Raw genomic sequence first — 26,455 nt, forward strand, 5'->3', positions numbered from 1 at the left:
TTGTACATGGTCCTTTATGAACGATTAAAGACAGCAAGTCTCTTCGAAATAGTTATCTCCTGGCTACACCTGAGCGACTACAACGCAATAGCAAATCGAGGCGTCCTATCACTTGATTATCCATCGGCGTCCGCATAAAATTCCTCGCCCTTCCACGATCCGGTCGACAAACACAAAGTATCGTGCAATCCAAAATGCACCAATATCCAAGCTTCTACAGCACGGAGAGAGATTTTGTATCAAGGAGAAAAGGGCAGCAAGTTGGGATTCAATAGCCATCAGGCACCCCGGTAACAAACAATGTACCCATATCCGCATAGACAACTAAGCGAATACAACGATCTTTCTTTGGATTCAGTAATGGAGGGGGATAGCGCGAACGCAGTCCCCCACTACCAAAAATTGCATGCCCCATCTGCCCCAGTTTGGGGTAGTGGCAGGGGTCAGCACGAGCGCAGTGCAATGCCCGCGCCTCTCCCTGGGGACACCGCCTAGCTGATCACGGTAATCCCGGCACCAGGTAAGTATGCTTTGAGACGGTCTCGAACGGCCTCCAGACTCCGCGGAGATCGCCATCTTGCTCCGGTTCGGGACGAGTCGTTAAACCAAAATTACGCCGTTCACTTGTCCGGTTTGGTCACTAAGTTGGCAAAATTAAGGAGACTCAATGTCTCTGCCTCGTTCCTTTTATTACAATCTGTCTAAATGTCCAGATAAAAGTCAGTAAGCCTCATTCAGTTGCTCAAAACACAACATTTGCGATGTCGGCAAACCAGTCAAGCTTCGCGTCCTCGACTGGTGGCGGAGCCGCTTACCCCGCACCCAAACCGTGCTCACATCTGTCTACATGGGACTCATATACGACACTCGTGGATGCACGGATATCGCACTCCGTCATGGACAGACGCATGGCTGTGTCTGGCTGTGTCGACATGTTTAACGTTTTTTTTCTAGCGACAGCCTAACATATAATGAACTAGTATTCCAGTTCACTATAGCCTAACGAAATTGGACGAACACCCCACTCTCCCACAACAACGTCTCGTTGCAACAGCGCCACCGCCGTGAACTGCACGGCTTCTCATCGGAAATCACACTCTGCTAAGTAGCGTACAACTCCTCGAGGCGGCCAGGGAACAGCAAGTTCCAAGGTGCGTTCCCCGATTTCACTCTGCATGCTTCGAAAACGCAAAACGCAAAATAATTACAAATAAATCTATGCAACCTGCGTGGCCCGCGGGTGTGATATGGAAGTCCGGACAATCCGTGTCACCGGAGTACTTCGGATCGCGATCGAACCCGGTCATGATTGAATTTCTCGACCGCGATTGGCTCCCTTTTACAGCTTGCGCAAGGAGGCCACTCGCGATCGCGAAATTCCATCCCGATCGGACTCGACGGCGATCGGGCTCGCCGATGGTTATTGTACGACACATAATTCGTACGCTGTAGCATTGACGTCGTCACATTCTTGCTTCTTCCACAAAATGACGCACGAGTAGCAGGCATTCTTAAAAGCAGCGACTGCGACTTGGCGACCGCTCGTACGCACCGCGAATGCTCACCCAAATCTGACCCTAATCAGCCTTTTAAAAACTCATTTGCATTCCGATTATGCAAACTATTAATTTACCTCAAGGGCTCTCTTGCACTTACGTTACTCTCGAAGTAAATGGATATTTAACCTAAAGAAGTGCATGCATAAGACCCCATTATCTTGCTAGTATAATGCACTCAACCAAACTTCCAACTCCCTCAGAAAAATAAGCATGTAGTAAAAATTTTTAATTGTGGGCATGTTAATGTGGGCATGCTAATGGGCTAATGTGGGCATGTTTAACTCAGCCCACATTAGCCCTTTGCCTGTTGGCACCAATATTAATGAAATATATACCTGTATGATATAACAAAGTATAAGATGGCAGATGGCAAAGTACAGAAGAGGGCAGTTAATTACGCTAGTGCTACTTTGCCACATGGCTTCTCTGAACACTCTCAAGTTAGTTCTGCCACAAACTAGTACGTATTACAGACTGGCTGCCCAAAACCATACTAGTGAACTTAGAATAGTGGGGGAGGAGTTGAATCTCACATATTGACTTTTGTAATGCGTGGACTTGCCGATTAGACAATGACAATCAAAGTACAAATATTCGAAGCTCAAAATCACAAGTTCGTTTCTCCTTCTCAACCAGAATTACGAAGGATCTTGGCATACATGGCTTAATATTTTGGCATTGCACAGCCCGCCACCATCATTTAGGGATCCCTGTCATCAGCTAAATTTTCATTTAATAAGATAAATTTCATTTCAATAAGCACAATCTATGTACAGATAATGTGAATGAGCAAGTGTGAATGAAAGCAACTTGTCTCTGATAATGAACAATGTTTTGGTTTCATGTTGAGGGAGCACTGCAAAAACAGCTAGTTGATAGTAAAATTTAAGCATGGCTAAAAATCACAAAGTTGTCAAGATTAATCATCAGACATAGACATAGTATCAGACATAGCACTGCTCATTCTATGCCTCCCCGTCAAACAAAATGCCATAATTTATTATCACCGTTGCACGTATGAAAATGCAGTTATCAAATTGGTGCACAAATGGTGAGCACAGGGCTATGCCAAACAACCAAATTAGGCAAACCCTAGCAAATATACGTCACAGTCAAACTTGTCATAACCATGCACTCATACGTCAGCGTCCTGCAATATGGGTAAAAAGAATGTGTGCAGTAGGTCTATTCGTCGTTAACAATTGAACGGCCACAATGAGCGCAGTTGAAACGAAAGACAGCACAGAGAACAAATAAGCACCTGTGTAGTTTTATCTGTTCATCATCAGCCTATTTTTTTATGTTCACTGCAGGATGAAGGCCTCTCCCGTCCATCTCCAATTACTGTATTACACCAGCTGACACCATCTTATGCCTGTAAATTTCCTCATTTTATTACGTCACCTACACTCCCTGCCAACCTCGACTGCGCTTCCCTTCCCTTCGCAGCCATTCTGTAGTTCTGATAGACAACCGGTTACCTGCCTTACTCATTACCCCCTATCTCACTGCATCTACCCCCATTTGCTCTGTAATCCACAGCACTGTCTTCCTGTCTCTTAATGTTATGCCTATTATACTTCCTTCTAACACTTGTCTTACTTGTTACTTTTACTATTTTTGTCTAATTTGTACTCGACCTGCCCATTATACAAAATTCTGCAGCACAGCCTGTACTAATGGTGTCAAGAGTGCTGATCTTTAGGCATGGGTTCTGTTTTTTTTTTTTTTTTTTTTTTTTTTTGTCAACTCCTAATTAACATGGGACAACGCCCAAGCTGCATGAACGCAGAAGCAACAGGTTTGTGCAAATTGCAATATAATTTCCCGAGAGCTGGTCCTTATTAGCCGTTGAACGATCTTCAATAATGACACAAAACTCACTATATCCCGTTTCATAGCTAGCACGTAACAGGGCTCCGGATTTTGTTGACCACCCGAGGTTCATAACATGCACGCCAGTGCACGGGCCTTTTTTTTTTTTTTTTTTTTTTTTTTAATCACGCCCCCCATCGGCGGCCGCGGCCGGGATTTGATCTCGCGTGGCGGCTACAGTGCATCTTCTAGAAACATTTGTACGTGTGACCTTGACCTACCCGGCAAAAAAAGCGCGACTTTCTCGAGGAGTAAGGGCGCGCGGGCTTCCGTTTGAAACTTGCGCTGTTTTCGCGCGGTGCCAGCCGTTTGATACTTTCGAGACACGATTGTCATACGTGTCCTTACGATTGTCATTACTATACGCACCGTGCACAACTGCTTGCAATGAGGGGCCCCTTTAACAATCTGTAAGTACACGAGTGTTTTCGCCCCCACAGAAACGCGGCCGCGAACGTAACAAGCCGACATTCACGACACGATCGCCCAATTTGCATCCGTCGCAAAGCTAAACAAAAGCGAAGCTCACTTGAACGACAGCGCAGGCCCGGACTTCGGTACCCGACGCATCTTCAGGCGACCCTGACGGATTTTGATGCGCTGGCCGCTTCGTTCTTGAGGTCCCCGCTCATGCCGGCACGGAGTCTGCGGAAGGCGAGCGATCGGCCCAAGTTGAAAGGAACCGCCGCTCACTGAGCAGAACGCATAACGCCATTTTGACAGGTTTGGTGACGATGATAATGATTATACTTTCTATTGACACTGGGCGGCACTACCCTGCTTGAGCTAACCAGGTGAATGGGGTCGTCGACAAAACTCTAGGTCATGAACGAGGTAGTTGAATCGGCGTCGGTTGATAGTTCCCGCCGACACCCCTGTTACAGAGTGGAGTAGAACTTCATTCTGGCAGACTTCCCCACCTTTGTCCCTCTAAATACGTCTATTATCGCAGTAAATCATTTCGCCCATTTCAACATTATAGTCTTTACCTAAAATCCGCCATAGTGTCAAATTCTGTAATGGCGACATTCCGAGCCAATCAGAGGCGCCTCTGGTTATATTTAAGGCGAAAGCCTTAGATGGCTCATGGGCCGAAAAATCCGACGGCCGTCCGTCAGGTGACGTCTCAGACACATTAAAGAAACTGTTATCATGAGTAGAAGCAAGTTCGAAATGACTATTGAAGCTATACGAACATAGCCATATTTGGTGACGCATGAGCCAGTAAGCCACCAATTCCTATATCAATAAAAGAGCTCGATTACCTCTGTTCGCCTTGAACAGACACCCTTCTAAATAATCAGTGTGGCCACAAAAGCGTCTGCGGGTGGTTTTCCCGATTTTGTTCATATTTGCCGAGCAATGTACACGACTCTTATGACGTTTTGAGGAGTGTAAGTACGCCTGCGAGAACTGGAAATAAATGCTGTTGAAAGCGCTGTGTGTTTGTGGAATGTGCCATTCCGTGTCCCTCTCATTCTGCCTGCGCTACAAGAAAGTAGACAAACGAAAAATAAAGAGAAAGCCACGACCGTTCTAACGTGCCATTAACCACGCAGAACCAGTGGCGATGTCTAGGCGACAGAAAGAGAGAACCAGTAAAGACATTCGAATGAGAATGTCAAAGTAATTTAATGAATGTCTCGTCAACGCGCAGACCGAAAAATCCGACGAAAGTCCGCCGTTATGGCACAAAAATTCAAGTGACGTCTCAGGTGAAGTCTCAGACACATTAAAGAAACTGTTGTCATGAGTAAAAACAAGTTCGAAATGACTATGGAAGCTACGATAGCGTCAGCTCATAAGCCCTTCTTGAATGAGCCTTGTGTGAATTACCGCACGCGCAGCTTCCGAAAACTTTACAATAAAGACTTCGGGCACGTAATGAACGCAAAACAGGAAAATAATAAAAGGTAATAAATACATAATTGACACGAACACACCAACGGGAATCAGTTATCGAGCCTGGTTTTTATATATTTCAGGACCATGTCAGAACCACACGTATATATGGTTAGTATAATTGTTTTTGACTACTACTACTACTACTACTACTACTACTACTACTACTACTACATGCGTTCGTGACAACTCGAATCGTCTCAATTAAAGTGGTCTCAAAGAGATTTCTCTTACGAGTCGGGTACTAGGTATACTAATTATACTAACCTTTACACTTGCGTCATGGCTTCCCGGAATGCGCTTGTGCGAGTGGATCCGTATTGCTTAAAGTAATCCTAGCTTGCTTCATCACCGTGTATCCTTGCACACCATTTCAAACGCAAGTGAACGGTCCGCTGTGACGCGCACTTTCTCGCCTCCTCACACAGAAGCGAAACTATAGGACAACACTCGCACGCAATGCTCACCGGTTAAAACCGCATTAACGGGTCCACGACAATTCCACGACCAGGCTCGCATAGACGCAGTTTCGCCCGACTGAATGGCGCACATCAATACAGGTGTTCGTACGAGCGATGGGCAATAAGTCAACGCCAGCCGAAGCTCTGGGTTGAGCGAAACTCCCCGCCATTTTTTTCCTTTTTTATTCTGCCGTCATCACATGGAGGAAGGAAACAAAACAGGAGAGGCCCTGACGTCACTTTTTTGAAGCCGGAAGTGCAGCCATGTTGGTGTGCCACCTCTCTTTGCGCCTCCAATCAGGGGTTCTGCAACTCGCCGGAGCAGATGGGCGCGAACTTTGAACTTCCATTGTTACGAGCCGCCGGAAGTGTGTGCTCCTGATGGGCGTCAAAACAAAGCCTACAAAACTTCTGTAGCAGTTTTAGTGAAGCAGACGCGCTCCTGTGTTTTTCAGTGGCACGTTGAAGAAGACAACGAAGACTCGCGCCGTGATTGCTTGAGTGTATCTGTTGCTGGCCGACACTCACACTCACAGACCCAAAAGACAACTTTCAAGCTTACACACCAAACCCCAAAGTCAGCTTTTCTCGCGAACAAAAGGTGCTGCGGGAAAGACACCGGCGGAAAAATCGTATCTCACTTTTCAGCGACCGAGACCAGCAGTGAAAGCTTCAGGAGCGCGGTTGCCATGGCAACGTTGTCATTTGGGGTACCCGTCCCAGTGCTCCTTTGCGAAAAACAGCACGTGACTTCCGCCACACCTTCTCCAATACGCTCGTGCTGGCCAGGGCCTCTCCTGGGGTTTCCTTCCTCCATGCGTCATCACGTCGGATAACGCGCGCCACCTTTCGCAGTGGGCAATGAGGACTGGATGGATGGATGGATGAGGCTGAACCCTTTAAATCGGGCGGTGGCATACGCCACCTAGCCGCCATGGCTATTAACATAATTTGTACTTTGTGGTGGGTGAAATTTCACCCCTGCCTTAATTTTATCCACCAATCAGATAACCTCTGTTTGGTTATTTCTACCCGCTTAAAGTCTATTTTGCCTTCACTGTCCCTAAACCCCAATGCTTTGAAAAAATCAGCCCCGTTGCCTTGCACTGTAGGGTTAAGCCCCTTACAGAAAAGTATGAGGTGTTCAGCCGTTTCCTCTTCTTCTCCACACGCACAGCACAACGTGTCTATACCTTGGTACTTGACTCGGTACATCTCAGTCCGCAATACTCCCGTCCTGGCTTCAAACAGCAAAGACTTGGTAAAGTAACGCGCGCCACCTATACGCGAAGTATTGTGCTCAGCATCATAAGCATTTTATAAACACAAATGCAAGATGATCATGTGTCCCACGCAGCCTTAATTCGTGCATTGTCGTTTTTGTTCGTGTCAAAGGACCAACTGCGCAACCATTTCTTTTAACGCGATAGCGTTTAGGGCCCCGTGTCGCAGAAAATCCTGTGTCGGCGTCGGCAATGCCGCCCGTGGTCGAGAAAATCACCCCCAACGACGCAGGCCCTCCAAATATATTTTACCACTAAAGTTGCTCACACTTTGTCTTGCATTCTTTACAAAGTTATTCCTCGGAATTTTGAGGGTGACAGCCCACAAACAATTGTCATGAAACAATTAAAACACCGACAGCGCATGCCTTTTGTGCTAAATCATCTCAGCCTGAAATATTAAAGGTGCAAACAACAAAAGAAGGCCGGCCCACGAAAGAGGCCGCGTTTCTACCAGAAAGCGCGCCTTCGTGCATAGCGTTCACCGCCAGCGTTTCCCGGTAAACATTACGGTTACATAACCTGCAGTTTCCGGGAAGTGTGAGAAACAGTCGAGGATCTTTGAATGCTATCGCGTTCCACTCTTGAAGGCGAAGCTTAAGCGTCCCCCAAATTTTTCTCTGGACATTCGGTTTTGTAGTATATTTGAAATAAAAGAGAAAGGGGACACCGAACGAAACGCTAGGAAAGGTATAGCTTGGAAGCGCCCACTCAACATGTCCAATGCCCTGTACCATCTCCTTTCTTTCTTTTTTCTGGTTTTTTTTTTTTTTTCTTTTTCTTTTCATTGCAGCGTCGTGTTGACTGACCCGACCTTCGCTAAAAGTTTACATCGGAAGGCAGTAGCGCACCCAGGATCTCTGCCAGGGGTGGGGGGTTGACAGTTTGCCAATACCATCGAAACAGCACTAATTTCAATTTCTTGACGGGAAATTGTCAAAAAATGCGCTTTTTGCGAGTGTGCAGACGATTGCGCGTCGTACATCTTAGTTGCAGTACTCCAATGCGCAAGGAAAGAAAAGGGGTTAAAAAGGGGTTAGGTCGGCGTCGGGGGGGGTTACAACCCCCGAACCCCCCCCTCCCTCGGTGCGCCACTGTCGGAAGGTCTTGTTGCGTCTTCCAATCCGGTGTCGGCGTCGTCCCGGCCGTTATCTGTTACCGAAATGTGCCGTATATATGTAGGTATGTGATGTGCTGTATTTGCGGGTTATATTGACACACCATTCTGTCATTAATTTTGCCCATACCTTGTCTTGCATTCTTGGCAAAGCTATTCCTCGGAATTTTACAGCCCATAAACAATTAAATGTCACGAAACAAAACACGACAGCGCATGCCTTTTATGTTATAAATCTTCTCAGACTGAAATATTAAAAGTGCGAAACAATGACAGGAACCTGGAAATGATTTAATTTTTTGGGCGCCGCTGTGCACTACCTCCGGGATCGGCCCACGCAAGAGGCGGCGTTTTCAGCAATCGGAGAGCGGCGCTCGGTTCCTTGCAGCATCATCCAGATGACGTTCGCATCCGCGGCGTCCTCTATGCGGAAAAAAAAAAAAGAACCAGAAAGCTCGCCTTCGTGCATAGCGTTCGCCGCCAGCGTTTCCCGGTAAACATATACGGTTACATAAGCTGCAGTTGCCGGGAAGCATGAGAATCAGTCAGGGATATTTGAATGCTGATATCGCGTTCCACTCTTAAAGCCAAAGCTTAAGTGTCCTCAAATTTTTTTGTAACACGAGAGTGCCCATTGCCATGGTGATGCAGTGGCGCACCGACGGGGGAGTTTCGGGGGTTGTAACCCCCCCCCCCCCCCCCCCCTGAGGCCGACTTAACCCTCCTTTTGTTTAACCCATTTTCTTTCCTTGCACATTTGAGTACTGCAACTAAGATGTAAGACGCGCAATCGTCTCTACACTCGCAAAAAGCGCATTTTTTGACAATTTCCCGTGAAGAAATTGAAATTAGTGTCCCGTTTAGATGGTATTGGCAAACTGTCAACCCCTCCCCCCCCCCCCCCCCTCCTGGCAGAGATCCTGGGTGCGCTACTGTGGTGATGGCGGGACGCTGGTGGTGGATAGTTTCAGTATTTCCATCTTGTAATGATTATAATTACTCCATCCTCGAAATAGTAGGCAGCTTTCAACTTGGCTGCAGCATGCTTTTACAGGTTAGCAATAGTTAAAATCCTGTTGTGCAATGTTTTGAACAAACTTGCAGACCACATCTCATGATGAGGCACGTTGCTACCTTGAAGTGTATTGCCCATATAACTAGTGCTGTACGTGCATTCATTGTATGAGGGTCAGTAGTGTTATCAGTCATCACGTGACATATCAGTGAAATTGCATTAATACAGTAGTGTCTCCCATAACTGGCTATGCAGGCCCCAGTAAATATAAATATTTGTGGTCATCGCACATCAGTTAACCATTTATTAATGAGGTGCTATCAACTGCTTCTACAGGAATTCAAAGGTCATCGAATGTCGAAGTGTATCTGACAACACACAGAAAAAAAAAAAAGGAAGCAGGCACAGGTAAGAGATCTACAGATGGAAGCTATCTTACTAAAGCAATGTATGTGCATCCACTTAGATGAATGCGAGCTGTTCTAACACACTTAGGAAGAGCACACATGAATCCTACACTGCATGCCGGCGCTTGTCCATGGTGTGATATGCATGGCCGTCACTACCACATGTGACGTGGGAATGCACAAATAGACCACAGGAAGCAAACTCGCGTCACATACTTACCAACAGTAGGGAGCCATGGCAGATCCTCCTCGCCCAGCCAGAGCTGGAGGCCCAAAGGGGCCTCTTGGACCAGGCGCAGAGGGTAGGTAGCAAGGATCACTGGTGTCCTGGACTAAGGACCCACCCACCAGCTCCCTTTCACCCAACCCCTTTCACCCAACCTCCCTCGATAAATAATAAAGTTTTTCCATCCATCCCTAGTATACCGGGCGTCTTTTTTTTTTTAATCCCCTATGGTGTACAGCACAAATCTACTCATCGATCTGGATTGCTTGGAAGAGGTGGACATTAATTACACAAGAAATTAAAAAACATAATTGAATAATTAACAAAATGTCACTAATAATCTTTCTAGCTAATTACTTTAGTGCACATATTGCAATATACAAGCTGAAGCCAGTGATTTCACAGGGCACATACACTTGGAACAAATTTTGAAACTTGCACCACTTTTGAGATAAGCACTGCCAAACTTGCGATGAAAGTGCACTGTTCATCCACCTACTTTTCTGACAATGTCTCTTTATGCACTGAGGAACAAAGGAATTACTGGAACACTAAAGCAATTCATCGCAAACTTTGAGAATGCATATCTCAAAACTGGTGCCTTCAGAATTCATTTCAAGTGGATGTGACGTACAAAGCCACCGGCTACAAGTGGTAAATTGCAGTGTGTGGCGTAAAATAATTAGTTTAAAACTTAATTAGTGAAAGCTTTGTTAATTAGTCAAATATTCATTTTAATTTCTCGTGTAAGTAATGTCCGCCTGTGAGAGTAATCTAGCCCAAGATGTAGAATTGTGCTCCATGTCATGGGTGATATAAAAAAAAAAAAATCTGCTAATAAAGAAACATATATAGAGTTCAGCATAATGCAATAACAGCAGACAGTGATGTGTATGAAGGGGCATAATTTGATTCCAAGTAAAGCATACTAACTACACATGCTGTAGTTATCTGCATGATGTATAAATCAATAAATGCATGTACTATTAAGTGTTTTGAATACCTGTTCTTTGAGCTGAAGAAACTGATTGGATAGTTATGGTAACATGTTCTTTGAGCAGACCATGACATGATGGCAGAAGGTTGTCATGCACATGGAAGTTTGAGGCACCGAAGAACACTAATGAGGGGGTAAAAATGGCCCTATATCTGTCTCTAGGCTTAGGCATATCATTGTTAACAGAACTTTAAATTTGCACAGGTGTAACAGGTGACTAGTTAACAAGTTAGATTTTTTTTTTGTCGCACTTAGATTTTCATTGTAGGTCAACACCCCTGAGGAAGCTTTTTCTTGCAAGCTCGTGCAGCAAGACTTGCCTCAGAGCAGCAAAGGTCAAAAAAAGAGATCAAAAGGCTGCAGCAGTCAAAGCAGCATCTTCAAAAACGGAATTCTGAACTGAAATCGGTTCTGAAAACACTAACCACACAAAACATTTCGCCCAGAGAACAGGTTTCTGTGCTCGACAGTCTTGGTGCTGCAAATCAGCAGCTTTTGCAACGACAGGCAGCAAAGCAGACAGGACAACACACACCAAAGGAGTACTTGCCTGAGCTGAAAGCTTTTGCTCTCACTCTCAACTTTTATTCACCACGGGCATACAGCTATGTGAGGAAGGTATTCGACACATGCTTACCACATCCTCGTACTTTAAGGAAATGGTACAAAAGCATTGATGGAAAAACAGGCCTTTCTAAAGAGACTGACTGCACTAAAGTTGAAGTGTTTGGAGAACAGCACGCGAGGCCATCAAACTGTGTGCAGCCTCGTAGTTGATGAGATGTCGATTAGGCATCAAGTCCAGTGGCAAAGGGGCCACTTTGAAGGCTACATAGACATGGGCACAGGAGCCGAAGGTGACTGCTTGCCACAGGCAAAAGCTGCCTATGTTATGATGGCTGTGTGTGTTAATGGGCACTGGAAGGTTCCTCTGGGGAACTTCCTCGTAGATGGACTTGTAGGTGAACAGTGAGCAAACCTTGTTAAGCAAAGCTTGCCGACTGCACATGAGGCAGGGGCCATGGTTGCGTCAATAAGTTGCGATGGTGCACCAGCAAACATGGCAACGCTTCAAGAGCTCGGCTGCAGCTTTCCGAATATCCATAACCTACAAACAACCTTCCAGCACCCAGCAACCCAAGAACCAGTTGGACCATTTTGAGATCCCTGCCGTATGCTGAAGTTGGTGAGGAATGCTTTCGCTCATCACAAACACTTTATTAATCAATCAATCATGGTCTTTCTTGGGTGCATGTAGAGAAGCTACACAATTTACACCAAACAGAGGGTGTCCATTTGGCAAAGAAGTTACGAAAGGCTCATATATATGAGTGGCGAAGGCAATCGAGGAAGGTTCGTCTGGCAGCCCAAGTGACTGAGCCTGTCCGTGGCGACGGCATTTGCTGAATACAGGGCCATGCACTTGGGTTTGCTAATTCAGAACCAACTGAGGAATTTTTAGTCACCGTTAACCTCTTTGATGTGTTGAATTCTCGCAGCATGCATCAAGAAGAGTGGAAGAAACCAGTCAGTGAAGAAACTGTAAATAGTGTCAGAATAAAATGAGAACCTCTTCGATGGGCTGTGCATATGAAAAGGTAATCATCAAAAAACACTCTAGCAAGGACCTAGTACACCAAGTGCTTGAATCACTGCAGCAAAGAAAGCTGTTTGCAAAGCCACACTCGCACATGTTCGATAATTCTCCACTGGAGAATCATTATGTCCACCTTTTAAGAAGTATAGCAGAATGTTACTTGAATGTACGCCTCTAGGTGTCGGAAAATAGAACTTTTTCCACAGCAGCCAAGTGCGCCTAACGTTCACGAACCTGACTCAATTTAAAGGGCAATTTAATTGTGCTCCAACATTTCATTTGCAAAAAAAGTAATGACATCATTTTTTTTTATTGCAGACAAGGTAATGCAAATATGTTTTTGCATTTTCTTCTGTGAAGCCTTCAATGCGTTTTCCTCCTTTTCCACTCATCTTTTTATCAAGTTTTGACTTTGCTATGTTCCAATGCACATGCACTGATTGTTATTTAGTGCTTCATCAGTCCTGCATTCACTATTCTTCGTACATGTTGAAATGTTCTTGATTGCAAGCTTGTTCCTATGTCACGCTTCTGTCTAGTATTGTTCTTGTTCACACGTGTCTAAAATGTGAAAGCACTGAGCATATAACAAATAATTGTTTCTTTTTCTACTGAAGTTGAGACTCATACTGAGAAACCACTTGAGTGTTTCGATAAAGCATACTGTATTTCTAAACATCAATCCGTGTTTAAACTGTGATGCCGCAGATTCGTGCGTTACTCCCAAACAGTTGAGCATTCCGACGTGTTCTGTGCTTGCCTCGCTTTTTGATATGCTATTTGTTGATGACCCAGAAGAACCCTTTACTCACTGCATCAATGATCATCTCCTATCTGTGGTATTTAGTTATAAGTACCTGGGAGATATTTCTGATAGCCTCAGATAGAGTAATCACATTTGAAAAACCATAATGGAAAAAGGCAAAGAAGAAACTGGCGCACTTAAGGAAGAGTGTCCACAAGTCTACAAACAATATACAAGGCTATTGTTGGAATATGCTGCTGTTGTATGGGACGTATCCGATTTCATATGCACTTGTCCTGTGGAGCGAGTTGCTTCCTTACAATTGTTCCGTTGCTTTAGCTTTTGCAGATGACTTACACACTAACAGTAACATCCAACACTTGAGAATGTACTAAGAACATAAGCTAAGTTTGCTTGTATAACATTTTCGTAGACACTACTCACAGCTCTCGTGGAATACGTAAATCTAGGAAAAGCCAGAAACCAGATCCGGAGAGAAAATGTTTACCTTCTCCACCACGAGAATAAGAAATAAAAAGAACGCACATTAGTGCCATTAGGCATTGTCCAACATGGTCGCATCATTCAGGCGATTTTGTCATGTGACACCAACATATTAAAATATTGTTATTTATCCCTGACCCATTGTTAACTTAAGAGGGAGCTTCAGCTCAAGACCAACTCCGATTTCCCTATTCAAATACATGTAATACGGGTGACACGGCGCATTTTCGATTGCGATTGGCTCCTGTGCGCAAGCTGTGGGAGGGAGCCAATCACAACAAATTTAATTATGGGGCTTTACGTGCCAAAACCACGATCTGATTATGAGGCAAGCCGTAGTGGGAGACTCCGGAAATTTGGACCACCTGGGGTTCTTTAACGTGCACCTAAATCTAAGTACACGGGTGTTTTCGCATTTCGCCCCCTTCGAAGTGCGGCCGCCGTTGCCGGGATCACGGTCGAGAATTTCGATCCAGATCGGGCTCGATTGTGATAAAAAATGATTGGTATTAAACGCATAATTGCTTTCATGAAATAACTGCAAACCAATTTGCATAATACTTGTTGCATTTGAGAAAGTTAAATTCTAGCAATTTCAGGATGCAGAAATTTGACTTAAAACCTGGAATAAAAAAAATCTGGAAATTGGCAAGTTATAAAATGAATAAATACACAGCATGAAGCTTACAAATCCTCTGGTCTAAGTTCTGTAATACAGCATCCGTTGAAACATCTGAAGCAGACAAATTTGATATAATTTACACCACATGCGATTGTCATTTTTTTTTAGGGTATTGCGAAAGCTTTACAGACAATTTCATGGAGCATTTCAAGAGCACTGTACAATACATTAATTTTGTCTGCTTTAGAAGTATCATTGGGAGCAGTCTCCAAATTGCAATCAGTTTTTTATTGTCAAGTTGAATGTTTACTCAAAGTATACTTCAGTTTTCTTTTCAAATTTTTAATCACTTCTGTAAACAAATTGGTGGACTAAACAAATAAAAAGTTTCCTTCCTAGAGTCACTAGATTTGAACTTCTTTTAAACGCAACAAACCTTATCAAAATAGGTGCAGTGGTTACCGAGAAGAACGACTTCTCCGTTCCCGTGTAAACTTGTAGCAGCCCCGAGGCAAGTCTTTCAGGCCGAACTGTCCACCTTTCTTTCATCAAAGATCCTCTCTCTCTTTTAAGAGGCTAACCGTATTTGCAAATACGGTCACCAGAACCGTCACTGTAAAAGAAGGTTAGGCCCGCCAACAATGTTAGCGCACTGTCAGTGGGCCGAATGGTGCTCCACCCATGTTATCAATGGGAATGGTTGTCCATGATTGGAGGATAAGGAAGACAGGATTGACAAAGAGGGGTCCTCCCATTATACTATGCCAGTCCCATGTGGCCTCCATGCAAGGTCTTCCAAGTGTAAGCCATTGCGTTACTGTTGTGATCGAAAGCACGGCTACTATACATATTTCCAGTGAAACCCATCACACATTTATTCCCCTTAATTGTGCGAACCCAAAAGCCTTATCTCAAGATGCATCAAAGGAAGTCACAACACAATGTAAATTTGTTGCACACGCTTTATTGCAGTGGATGGCATCGGGGCCCCAGCAGAATGACAAACGCAACGTTCTTAGCTTCTGTGCAAAATATCGAGGACTTCCTGCAAAAAAGCTCGGTCGAACTATACAGTCAACTACATCACCTTTCCAAAAGTCCAACAACGGTGCCTAGAAATACTGCTCCAAACGAGCTTAGAAAAAACGGTGCACGCAACTATCGGTGCAATCAAAACGCGGTCACAGGTGCAGGCACATCGTGTGATGGAACCACCGAAGGCACGTGCGAGAAAAAGAACAACTTAAATTTGGGCACGACAATGTTTGATTCGGCGCTCACGTAACAAGGTTTTGTTGCAGCAGTGCGAACGTGCCACGTAAGGAATCTGCGAGGCTGGTGCAGTGTTATTACGTGCAGAGAAATTAAGCAGGCATTGCACATTTTCAGTGAACGAATCGCAAGCGAAACACTGTATGTACAACTGTACAGAAACACAAATAGCAAAACTTGGTAAACTGTCGTGAGCAACTAGCTTTGGAACATGAGGGGTGTTGCACGTAGAATCTGCATTGCGAGCAGGAAAAATATTTTGCCGGCATTTTCCAGTCTGCTCGCTCTGTGGTCGGTGTCCACAAAGCACTAAACAGACTACACCGGTTTGGCAACCTTCCATCGCAGTCAACAAAAGAATGTACGTTAACATGGCTTCATGTTAACATACATTCTTTAAAAGAAATCCATTGTAAAACTCATTAATAACAAAGCAAATGATACCGCAAGTTCGTTCAGCTCAATATACACCAATGTGTCAGGAAGACAACATCCAGAGCGCAGTGTCTGTGCCGGCGGTCCAAAAAGAAGAAAAAAAAAAAAGGTCTCTCAGACATCACACCGGGGTCAGTGTTCTCAGGCCGATCACTTTCGAGGATACTGTATTCACTTTAGCTTCACATAACCTCTAATGGAACACCTCAAAAGACCTTATGGCCATTTGGTCAAACCCACTTGAGAAACGCAACTACAACACCGTTAGAAGCTGTGCCAATCCTTTCATAACATCGACTGCCTCACCGGCTTGTAACCATTGCCAAGAGTGATCGGTCAAGAACACAGCTCCAGTTTTGCATAGTGCACTTGCAGCATTATTACTAGACTAATATTCTCATTACAAAAGTTGAGCGTGGCCACACCGAGCTTTATTTGTTTTCCTTATAGTACGGGAGCCAAATGGCATCCCAGATTTTCAAGATGCACAATGTGCTATCAAAATACTCATATAATCCACAATTCTCGTCAGGCATCAAAAGCTGTTCCCGCACATTGCAAAAAGCTCCAAACAGCCTGCTGCTGTCCATCCGACAGGCAGCATTTCCTGGGCACGTCGCGGGTATCCTCCAACGACGTTCGCCTCTGTACGCCGATGTATTGTGCGGTTAGTTTAAGTAACGAAAAAATAAAGAGGGAGAGAGGGAAGAAATACAAGAGGTCCCAGTTGAATAAAACTGAGCAAACTGGTACACACAAAAACAAAACGAGTCGGAAAAAAATAAAGACGTCGCAGTCATCGATCATGCTCGCACTGGCCGAACAAGCCGGCTAAAGACGAGCGACTACAAACCGTGGAAAACAAAAGAATAAAAATACAAGCATGTAAGACATTTGAAACGACGCCTCATTATGTACAGCTAGAGGAGGAGAGAAAGAACGGTCCACTCAACTTCCGACTCTCGCAGAACTTAGGAGAACACTCAGTGGCCAGTGGCAACGCACCACAACATGAAACCTGCCAAAACATTTCTTCCAGTGAGCAATCAAAGCAGCTGAAACTGCTACACTCTGGCGGCCATAGTGAAAAAGCATGCACGCTGCCAAAAAAAGAGACCATTAAATCAACAGTGTCTGTCAGTCTGATGTGTCATCAACGTGTGGCTTTTTTTTTTTTTTTCACCTCTTTCAGAGGTGCACATTAATTAAGTAGCTTCACTGTGGCCTTCGCAACAAGCCTCGTACGCAAAATGGTGCAACAAATGCAGCCCGACGACGGAGGCAGCTTCAGCCGTTGTCGTTCGGCGATTGCGAGCGTTGGTGCGGCGACAACAAATGCAGGAACGCTGGCCATCACTACCCACAATCCGCATTCTCACCCCCCCCCCCCCTTCATGCGACGGAAACATTCGCGGTCACAACACTACCGAGGGCAATTCCGCTAACCAACGGTGGGGGTCTAGAGGAACTTCTGCTTCCAGAAACAACGCGGCAACAATGCGAACTTCTTTTGTGTGTGTCTGCTTGCTCGAAGAGATCGTCTCGGCATCCAGCATTTGATCCAATTTGCCTTCCAGCAAACGACGGGAAACCTTGTACAACCACTCTTTGGTCTTAGAGCAACAGCTTTCCTAGCCATCTTCACCACTCCCATATATATGGGAGCAATGACAACGTTACGAGGCAGAGCCAGACAAAGTGAGAAATTTGAATTCTTCCCACCTACTCTCACATTCTTAAACTTTCCCCTTCTTGACACTCAACCTTAAATCTAGAAAGCGGATGACACGACCCCTTGCATGACGTGGCCTCTGCGTTTAAACAGCACTTACTTCTTTACTTATGTTAAATAAACTTTCAAACTTTCAAACTCCTTCGTGAACGGTGAGCTGAACTTTAATAACAACGCACTCGCAGCATCTACATAACAGTGCCAATGAAGTCCAATGACCACGTGATATAAGAGGCGACACTGTGCTTGCACAGTAATGTTGAGGGGCAGCTTCTAGAGTAGTGTAGAAGACTCACCCTTGCCACGTCATGCAGGCAGGCTTGGTTAGCCGCCAAGCAGGGGGTGCCGACGTTGAAAAGCAACGTAGCAATGCCATGGCCAGCTACACTAAAAGGAACCAACACTGCTGTCACCCAGCTTCTCGGGACGAATGAAGAGTAGGAGCGATGGAAAACAAATTTCTCACACTGATCTGCCTTCTGCGGCTAATCTTGGTGCCTTTTTACACCGCTAGTGGTGGGTTGCCACTGGCCGAGGGAGGGAGGGGGATGGTTGGGCATGCGAAACCGCTGGGGATGCGGTTCCGAGTCACTGTCCGAGCCCGGAGGTGAGGATACGTCTAGTCGTCCCAGTCCTTCTTGATCTCGAAGGTCCACTCCCACTTGAGGTGCTCGTGCTTGTCGTCGTCGGTGAAGAGAGACTTGACCGTGTACGAGCCACGGGCGAGCATGCCCGATGGCATGTCTTCCTGCGGCGTCGTGAAGGACTGGATCTCCTTCTTGGGGGCGTACGAGCCCACCATCTGGTTCATCTTCTCCACTGCGGGCGTTGCAGAGGATGCCAAAAGAAAGGGCATCAACTCGATTACTCTATATGAATTACAACATTCAAGTGCAATAGAGAACATGGATAAAGCAATCAGACACACACAAGTGAATGTTGCGCAAGAAAGGTAGCCAGATACAGTCGACTTACATTAATTCAATTGACCTTGACGTGACCAACGAAGCACACCACTGATTGATTCATGTAACAAGGTTTTGTTGCAGCAGTGCAAACATGCCACGTACAGAATCAGCTTTGCCACAATACCCAGTCAAGCATACTCAATGTATTGCGGTGAAGCATACCAAGAACATGCAACGGGTCACTGTCACGGACATAAAAATGTCACAGTTTCGCTCGAAAGGAGAAGCACTGATTGCGATAGCACATTAGTGGACAGCTATACGAAGTAAGGGCCGTATAAGCTTTATCAGCCGTATAAGCTTGTAAACATAGGCACACTAACTCAATGAACAAGCACGGCGTCACGCGCGCACAAGCAAACATCAACACATCTCACTCAATGACTGCAGAAGCTCGCTGTCAAAACGCTGGAGTGAGGAAGCGCGGCAGCAGCAGCCGCTTGTGAATTGACCTTCGTGCTGTGTCTTGCATCAACGCAAACTAAGCCGCGAAAGCACAGCGCACGGCGGACATGTGTCCCCGATGCAGATGGCTTTCAAGATTTGTGCGTCATGGATGGCCGAAAGCAGTACAGGCCAAACTACGGGAGAACTGGCTAATAGTTAAGCACCACTCACCCTGCAGTCCATGCCTGTATATCTTCTGGACGTACTTGAGACCTGTGACGATCTCGCGCTGCACAAAGAACTCGATCCGGATCCGGTACTGAATGCCCTCCTTGACGATGAACGTGCGCTTCTTGATCTGCTCAAAGTCCTCTGCGTGTGCACACAAAGTAAGCCCATTCCATCAGTATCAACAGACTAACAGGCAACTTTATAGTAAGTACAGAAGTGTCGTCATTAGAGGCTGAAGATACAACACAGGCGACTAAAGTGTAACACCAATATGCACCGTATTACGCTTGATTTGTATGCAAGGGAACGGTTCAATTCAATTCACTTTACTTCACATTCCATCTAAAACAGTGTGTGACAGAAAAAAAAATGCCATACGGGCAGCCTGACTTGCACAGTCATCCACAAAAGGTAAGCACAAGTGACCAACAACGGGAGCAGAAAAATACTGCTTGGCGCTGCAGTTTACAAACATGCCAGTGAGACTGCCAGGTAACTTCCACTTTTCAGTAATTGGGTAGAACTGGCAGGGGTAGTCGTTTATGCCAAGTCCCAAATCATCAAGTGCACTGTCACACACAGCACTCGCACTGTTGGCATGCAATGAGAGCACTTTAAATGCGTTTCTTCGAAGCAGCTGTTCGCCTCCGCGATGCTGCATAATGGGAAAGGCCCGACACTTTTACTATCTGTGCGCTTATGAGTTGCAGTGCTGTGCTACTGAAACCTAAATCTCAAATACGAATCCCACATTGATGCAAGCGCATCACAATGTCTTATATTTTTCAAAAAACAGGAAGTGGGGCGGGAAGCCATGCACAATTAAAGAATGTGCTCTTGTCACTGTCAAAAAAAAAAAAAGGGGGGAGAGAAAACTGAGAAAGCACGTGGTAATGGTACCTGCAAAATTTTTCACTATAGATTTTTTAATGAAGCCAGGGTGATAAATCTGGAGTGAAAACTAAACAAAGTGGTGTCGAGCGACATCTCAGGACACTAACAAATCTGAACCTTTTAAACCAGTAAATACGAGTGCAAATGCCAGCCACCCCAACCGCCTCACTAAAAGAGCTGCAGCAACCAATATACTGTTTTACTAAGCACCTCGATGAAAGTGACAAGCTCACTTTTGATTATAATAGCGGGATCAAATTGTTGTGCTTTGAGATACACCTTACGAGTGTTAAAATCAAATCGAATCACGGGATCTAACGTCCCGAAACAGCTCGGGAAGTTACAAGTAGGGCACAGCGGATCAAACTCGACTACCTGGGGCTCCCTTAACGGGACACTGAAGAGAAAACATTAAGCCGAGCTAGATCGATAGATCAGTCGTCAAGAAGTCTATCATGCTTTTCTGTGTGCCAATATGTCCCTCTGTTGCAAAGAAATTTGCTGCCTAAGAAATTTGCACTTGCTCCTCAAATCTGAACAACCCGCGCCAGAACGGATGACTTGACATAATCTCCACGTGACCTTCCTCAATGGCGCTCTCTGTGAATCGGCTAGGGTCGATGTCACAAGAAAGGGACGACAGTCCACAACAGGTGGCAGCACTTTGATTTTTTTTTTCCCTTTTTAGTCATCTTCTCGCTTGCGAAAGCTCTGTTCCTCGCTACGAATGACGAATTCGTTATTGCAGAAGCCCACTCCAAGAAGAATTAAAGATGTACAAACGTCAGACAGCCAGTCACCTGTGAGATCGAGCACGATGTCAGGTCTGCCCTCGACAACCAGCACCAACTTCTTCACAAGAACGCGGTTGGGGCTGTCCGGTTCTGCAAGGGAGAAGCAAGAAGGAAAAGCAATGCAGAAAGCAATGTCTCATTCCGAACAAAAATTCCCAATAGTGCACAGCATCTACTCAGACAATTTCATGCATTTCCAGCACTGGTACACAGGTTGGGTATGTACCCGGGTCGGGTATAAGGTGCGGGTATATTTTTAATGCAATAAAATCAGTTAAGACCACCGTCCTACCTGTCATTTCATCTTTCCTCTTCTCTTAACTCTTCCTATTTCTTTAGCACTCGAAATGCATGAAGTGCCAATATTCCTAACCAGCCCAGGTATCTGCTTTAAGTACTACTCACACAATGTTGCTCAGCTTGACTATAAAGAGCAAGTATGCTTGAAGCTCTAACCTCTAGACTTATACAATGGTAGTACGGGCCAAATTACACTTTTAAAGGAGTACTAACAAAAGATTTCACACTCTCCATTTTCTGTGTCAAGTAAGTTCCTAGGAATTGAAACCCTATAAAGCATACTAGCAAGCCTAACAGCACCCTGAATGATTTACTATAACGGCTTCTCTAGGAACCCATTTTGGTGTTGTTTACCAGGAGGTGTGTGTGTGTGTCTGGACATCATGACGCAGAAGGTGGTTGCGTGGGAGCAGCACATCACGGCATTTTGGCACTCGCTCCAGCTCAGTCGGTCGTCTACTATGCTGCTATAGACGTTGCGCAGTTCCAATGTAGCAACATAAAAAAAAAAAAAAAAGCCGAGCGAGCTGCAAGTTGCCAAGTGTCATTGCCTGAATATGCAAGAAGTGTGTGGTAGCGTTTCTTCAAGTTCTAAAGTATGGGATCAGTACCCCTTTAAAGGGGGAAAAACGAATCTGTGCCATACGAACGGGAATAACACCATCAAGTATTTAAGACCTTAGGATTCCTAATGATACCTACTTAAAGTTGATGCTGCAAGTGCATTTTTAAACGGACACTAAACAGAAAAATTATTTGAGCTGTATTAGTGCATTACTCTTCTACAATATCAAAGGGCACTCTTACTGCGAGAAGACACTTTGCATGAAAGAAAATACAAATAGGAAAGACAGGTGGCCACACCATGTCCGGTATAATGTAAAACTATTCCAATCGGTTTTTATTTCAAATTGGCCATTAGCCCTCTGTGATAGGTGAAATCGGCTCCAGCTCTGCCCATATTGGCATGGCGGCCACCCACATGGGCAGAGCTGGAGCCGATTTGACCCATAACGGATGGCTAATGCCCAATTTGAAATAGAAACAAATTGGAATAGTTTTACATTATACCGGCCTTTGTCCACAGTATGAAATGCACCAATGAAACTCTGTTACTGCATTTTACGCATACACTCAGCACTTCTACAAGGAGACGAAGCCTTCAGTTCCAGTATAAAACACTTTCGAATATTTGCAAGCTATAGAAATTCTGAAACAGCTTTAGCCATTTATACCATTGACAAATCAGACCAAAGGTACTTGCTTAAAAACCTTTCTATTTTACAACACAATCTCCCTGTTCTTGGCGCAGTATTGCCGAAACCGGCTGCTGTACAATAAAACTCCAAATTTACTTATGTGCTGCGACAATGTTGGCTGCAGTGAATGCAGTTAGGTTCCCTATTGTAATATGTCAGAAAAAAAAATTAAGTTGCCGAAAGCTTTCGAAATGCGCCACAAAAAGACATTAATGGGGATGTGTTATGTAAAATATTTTCAGTTTGCTTCAGAAATGTGTTTTTTTTTTTTCGTGTGTGCAGTCATAACGGCTAACACTGGGAGAGAGAGTATGCCTTTGACAGCCAAATGAGCCACGAGAACACACTAAAGCTGCCAGTGACATCAAGTGTTCCTGTGCTACACCGCGTGAATGGTATTAAACGTGAAGTACCACCTTGCATAACAGGCATACCACCTTGCATTACAGGTTACAAATGAAATTGTTGCCTCTATTGGATGCGCTTGCAAAAGTTACACTGGACGACATGCATGCACGTGTCAGATGCCCACCGACAACAATGGCCTCTGCAGTGGCGGCCCCTAGCAGCGTCTCCTTGTACTTCTGGAGTGACGGGTCCTCCTTGTCGGCCTCAACGATGTCCTTGAGACTCTTGGCCGCAGGTGGCTTGTAGTTTGGGTGGTCCTCGTCTTCCTCTACCTCGGGCACCGCCGTCTGCACCTTGTCGTCGGCCATGGCCCACTGCTCGCCTGAATGTGCATGTGCGAATGTGCAGTTTTACATGGGACCCACAATGACGAGCATACGTCACACAATGAAAGACGACGAGATGGCTACCAGGTCACTGTTAACAGGGCCTGGGGCGGTATTCTTGAGCGATCACTTTCGGGAATATGATCAATTTGGCGAGGTTTCGCGTGACTCGGCAGTGGACATGTCGAAGTGCATGGCTAATGGCGTTCCTAAAGCTCGGTTATAGATATCGACCCCTGCTTCTCCAGAGTATATTCGTGTTATGTTTTCTGCAAACTCTCCGTCTCTTCCAAAGCAACTCACGCAAAAGATAACATTGTGCACCATTTGTGCCACCTAGTGAGAGGTCATCTACGACACACAAAACTTTTGAGTTAAGGTAGACATTCGGGCCAGTTGGTAAGGTTCCACGGTGAAGTAGGGGAGTGCAAAACTTTTTGACGCCTGTGCCTTGTCTCTTTTTTATTGGGCTTAATTATTTTCAAATATTCACATATAAGGAGCAGCCTTTGTTAAGCTTGGCAATTGCATAGTTAGTTCTATTTTCCTTTATATATGCATTTCTTCCTTCAATAAACTGTTAGTTACGGGATAAGCGCTCATGTCATTTTCGTCGGCTTTGTCTGTGTCGCTTGTGTCCCCCCACTTCCCCTTGCAAGTTCTATTTCTGATCGCAGGTGTAAGCACACAGTCTTGGGTGTTCTGTCACCATGTCTTGGCAGGGCAGCCATTGGTGAGCCTGCGTGGCAGGTCAGTTTGCACTTTGGCAGATGAAGGGATTTCAAAACTGTTTATTAAATTAAACTACCAACCGAAAGGTCGTACAGTAGGTCACGCTTTTCACCACTGCACAACCTTTCCGTCTATAGTTGGCGTTTAGGTTGTCTTTATACCCCTTGCGTCCGTGTTTGCACACCTGCATTTTCGTACAATGAAAGATTTATAAACTTAGTACACGTCCCGAATTGGGAGACAGCAATGATGAAGAACAAACTTCTATGTAGTGCAATATATCATTGAACCAACGTGCAAGAAAAACCGGCACAGGCCGAGGATCAGTTGAGAGGAGAAAAAAAAAAAAAACAGCATTAAAGGTTAATGCATACTGAAATTGATGAACAAGTGTTTTCGCATTCCACCTGCATTGGAATGCTTCAGTGACAAGCAAGAATTACCCTAACTGCTTCCTGGCCAGCACGAGTGCATGTCATGTCAGATGAGACAGAGCAATGGGTGGCACCAGCTACGGCTACACAATGAAACACTCACTTTAATTTGTTCTCTATCTGAGCTGGAATTCCCCGTAAACACGTACTTCACAGTGAACAGCTGATATCTGCACAATGTACTGTACGCATCCCACCTACTCTTTTGTCAAGTCTTGCACCACATGTCGTGAATTTTATAAATAATAGTAGCCAGAGGAAGCACTGGAAACCGGCTGCCACAGTGTGCCAACGCAACCGTTACCGTAAACAGGTAACGCTCGCACATTAACACACAATACAGAATAGTCTGTTCATACAATGCCAGGTACATTTATATGAATCAGCCACCTGATTAAAGCAGAATTTTAATTAAGGAAAACAGCAGGTGTTCACGACCCCTCGCGGCCAAATTTAATGGTCCGAAGGCCAGTGATAAAGGCTGTCAACTATATATAGCCAAGTCAATACTTGAGTACAGCACGAAAAAAAAAAAAAGGACAACATTACACAACACGAGTCTGTCCCACTTTTTTGCACTGTCCCCAAGTGTTCATGAAGATATGTACAAACAACCTCGGTTTACAACCCTATGACATCCACAGAGCTTCTTGCAATACTACTGAGAGAGAAATCTGGCACCATGGTATGTGCGAGCCTTTAAACAAGCACGTTCCATTGTGGGGATGCAGGTTGTCGAGAATGCATGGCTTGGCCCAAAATGTGGCCACAGTGGCACAAAGCTTTCTTAGAATGAAAACATTATAAAAAGTATAGCTTCTTCCGTAATACAGCTGGTGTTAAAGTTCGCTCACATGTAGTACAAGCAAGCAAAGTAAACCAAAAGAAGCTCAACTGAAACTGAAGCACGGCGAGCATGGAGTTTCTAGATTTTCCTCCAACCTTTAGCAACCTGGCAATACTCTTCACATGGGATATAAGTGCACACTACAGCGGGAGTGCTTATGCTTCAATATAAAGTGTTTCGTACATGATAACCTGCGACATAAAAACATTTTACATGCTGTTTTTGCGACGGCTCAACCATTGTGACAGACAACGCTGTTACTGAAGATGCCAATCTAAGGCCCCCACTGCACAGAGTTCACACGCAGATGTCATCCCACAAGCAAACCACGGTTAACTTTTACCTCGTCACTTTTTCTACATATTTAAATAGTTCCCTTATCCTATCTGCTACCCTCTGTCCCTGTACTTTTATAAAACTCTCCTTTGCAACATAGTGGACTGGTGCTGCCCATCTTTAGACAAGCAATAAAAAAACCTAAAAAGTAATAGTGCTAACCACAGTGACCAGATGGTACTACCAGTCTTCTCGTACAATAGAATTCTTTCCACTGACTGCTGGGTCAAGCACTAGTGAAAGCTTTCACTTTCTTTTCCTTTTTTATTTTGCTGCAAGAACCAGGCAAATGCCAGTGCCTGAGATGTAATGGTGCACTAGAAGCTCCAGGGAGAGCCGTGCCCAATGTCACATCCATGTGCACCAACAGGACCTGCCAGGCAAGCGAGTTTGGTTTAACAAAAAAAAAAAAAAAAATACGCAGGTGAGTAAATAGCATTTGTATTATGGCCTAACGTGAGAAATACGCACCTCAAGGGGGGGGGGGGGGGGAAGAATTTTTGCAATCGGAGGCTAACTCCTTCAGCACCAGTATGCAACATAACTGCAACAAAGTATTCCGGGACACCCAAGCATATTGCCATGTGTCGCAGAGCGCCAGTGCAGCAGCCAGAGCCGTGCACCAAGGCAAACCTGCGCATGTATGGGATGCCTGGAGGCATGGCTTTGCGTCGTCTGCTACAATGTTCGGGCGCACTACAGAAATATTTACTGGAGTCTATGACCAGGTGGCGAAACCACTGTCCTTTCACGTGCGGTGGACAAAAGTGAGGCCGGCTTGCTGCAACTG

The 26,455-nt window shown here is 45.0% G+C and overlaps 1 protein-coding gene, 1 long non-coding RNA gene and 1 other non-coding gene across 5 annotated transcripts in view; 1 reads left to right on the top strand and 2 right to left on the bottom strand.

The window, feature by feature from the left end:
• The first annotated feature begins 6 nt into the window (after nt 1-6).
• Nucleotides 7-21,093, top strand: LOC125945587 (uncharacterized). Of its 2 annotated transcripts, none has more exons than XR_007467026.1 (3): nt 7-1,151; nt 9,549-9,620; nt 20,978-21,093. It is a non-coding gene; the product is annotated as an uncharacterized LOC125945587 (long non-coding RNA). The 2 variants fall into 2 exon arrangements; XR_007467027.1 differs by lacking the exon at nt 20,978-21,093 and adding an exon at nt 9,708-10,066.
• LOC119454684 (U1 spliceosomal RNA) lies at nt 365-528 on the bottom strand. Its single transcript, XR_005192618.1, has one exon. It is a non-coding gene; the product is annotated as a U1 spliceosomal RNA (small nuclear RNA).
• Nucleotides 15,255-26,455, bottom strand: part of LOC119453252 (rho GDP-dissociation inhibitor 1) — a 14,521-nt gene continuing 3,320 nt past the window's right edge. For both annotated transcript variants that reach the window (XM_037715278.2, XM_037715279.2), the window contains exons 2-5: nt 23,115-23,312; nt 21,030-21,113; nt 19,336-19,476; nt 15,255-18,568 (exon numbers count right to left, since the gene is read on the bottom strand). In XM_037715278.2, the coding sequence (XP_037571206.1) occupies nt 18,369-18,568; nt 19,336-19,476; nt 21,030-21,113; nt 23,115-23,298 (609 nt within the window). In that variant the 5' untranslated portion in view covers nt 23,299-23,312 and the 3' untranslated portion in view covers nt 15,255-18,368. The remainder of the gene's footprint in view (nt 18,569-19,335; nt 19,477-21,029; nt 21,114-23,114; nt 23,313-26,455) is intronic.

The sequence above is a fragment of the Dermacentor silvarum genome, chromosome 5 (genome assembly GCF_013339745.2).
Source record: "Dermacentor silvarum isolate Dsil-2018 chromosome 5, BIME_Dsil_1.4, whole genome shotgun sequence".
In the NCBI taxonomy this organism is placed as follows: Eukaryota; Metazoa; Arthropoda; class Arachnida; order Ixodida; family Ixodidae; genus Dermacentor; species Dermacentor silvarum.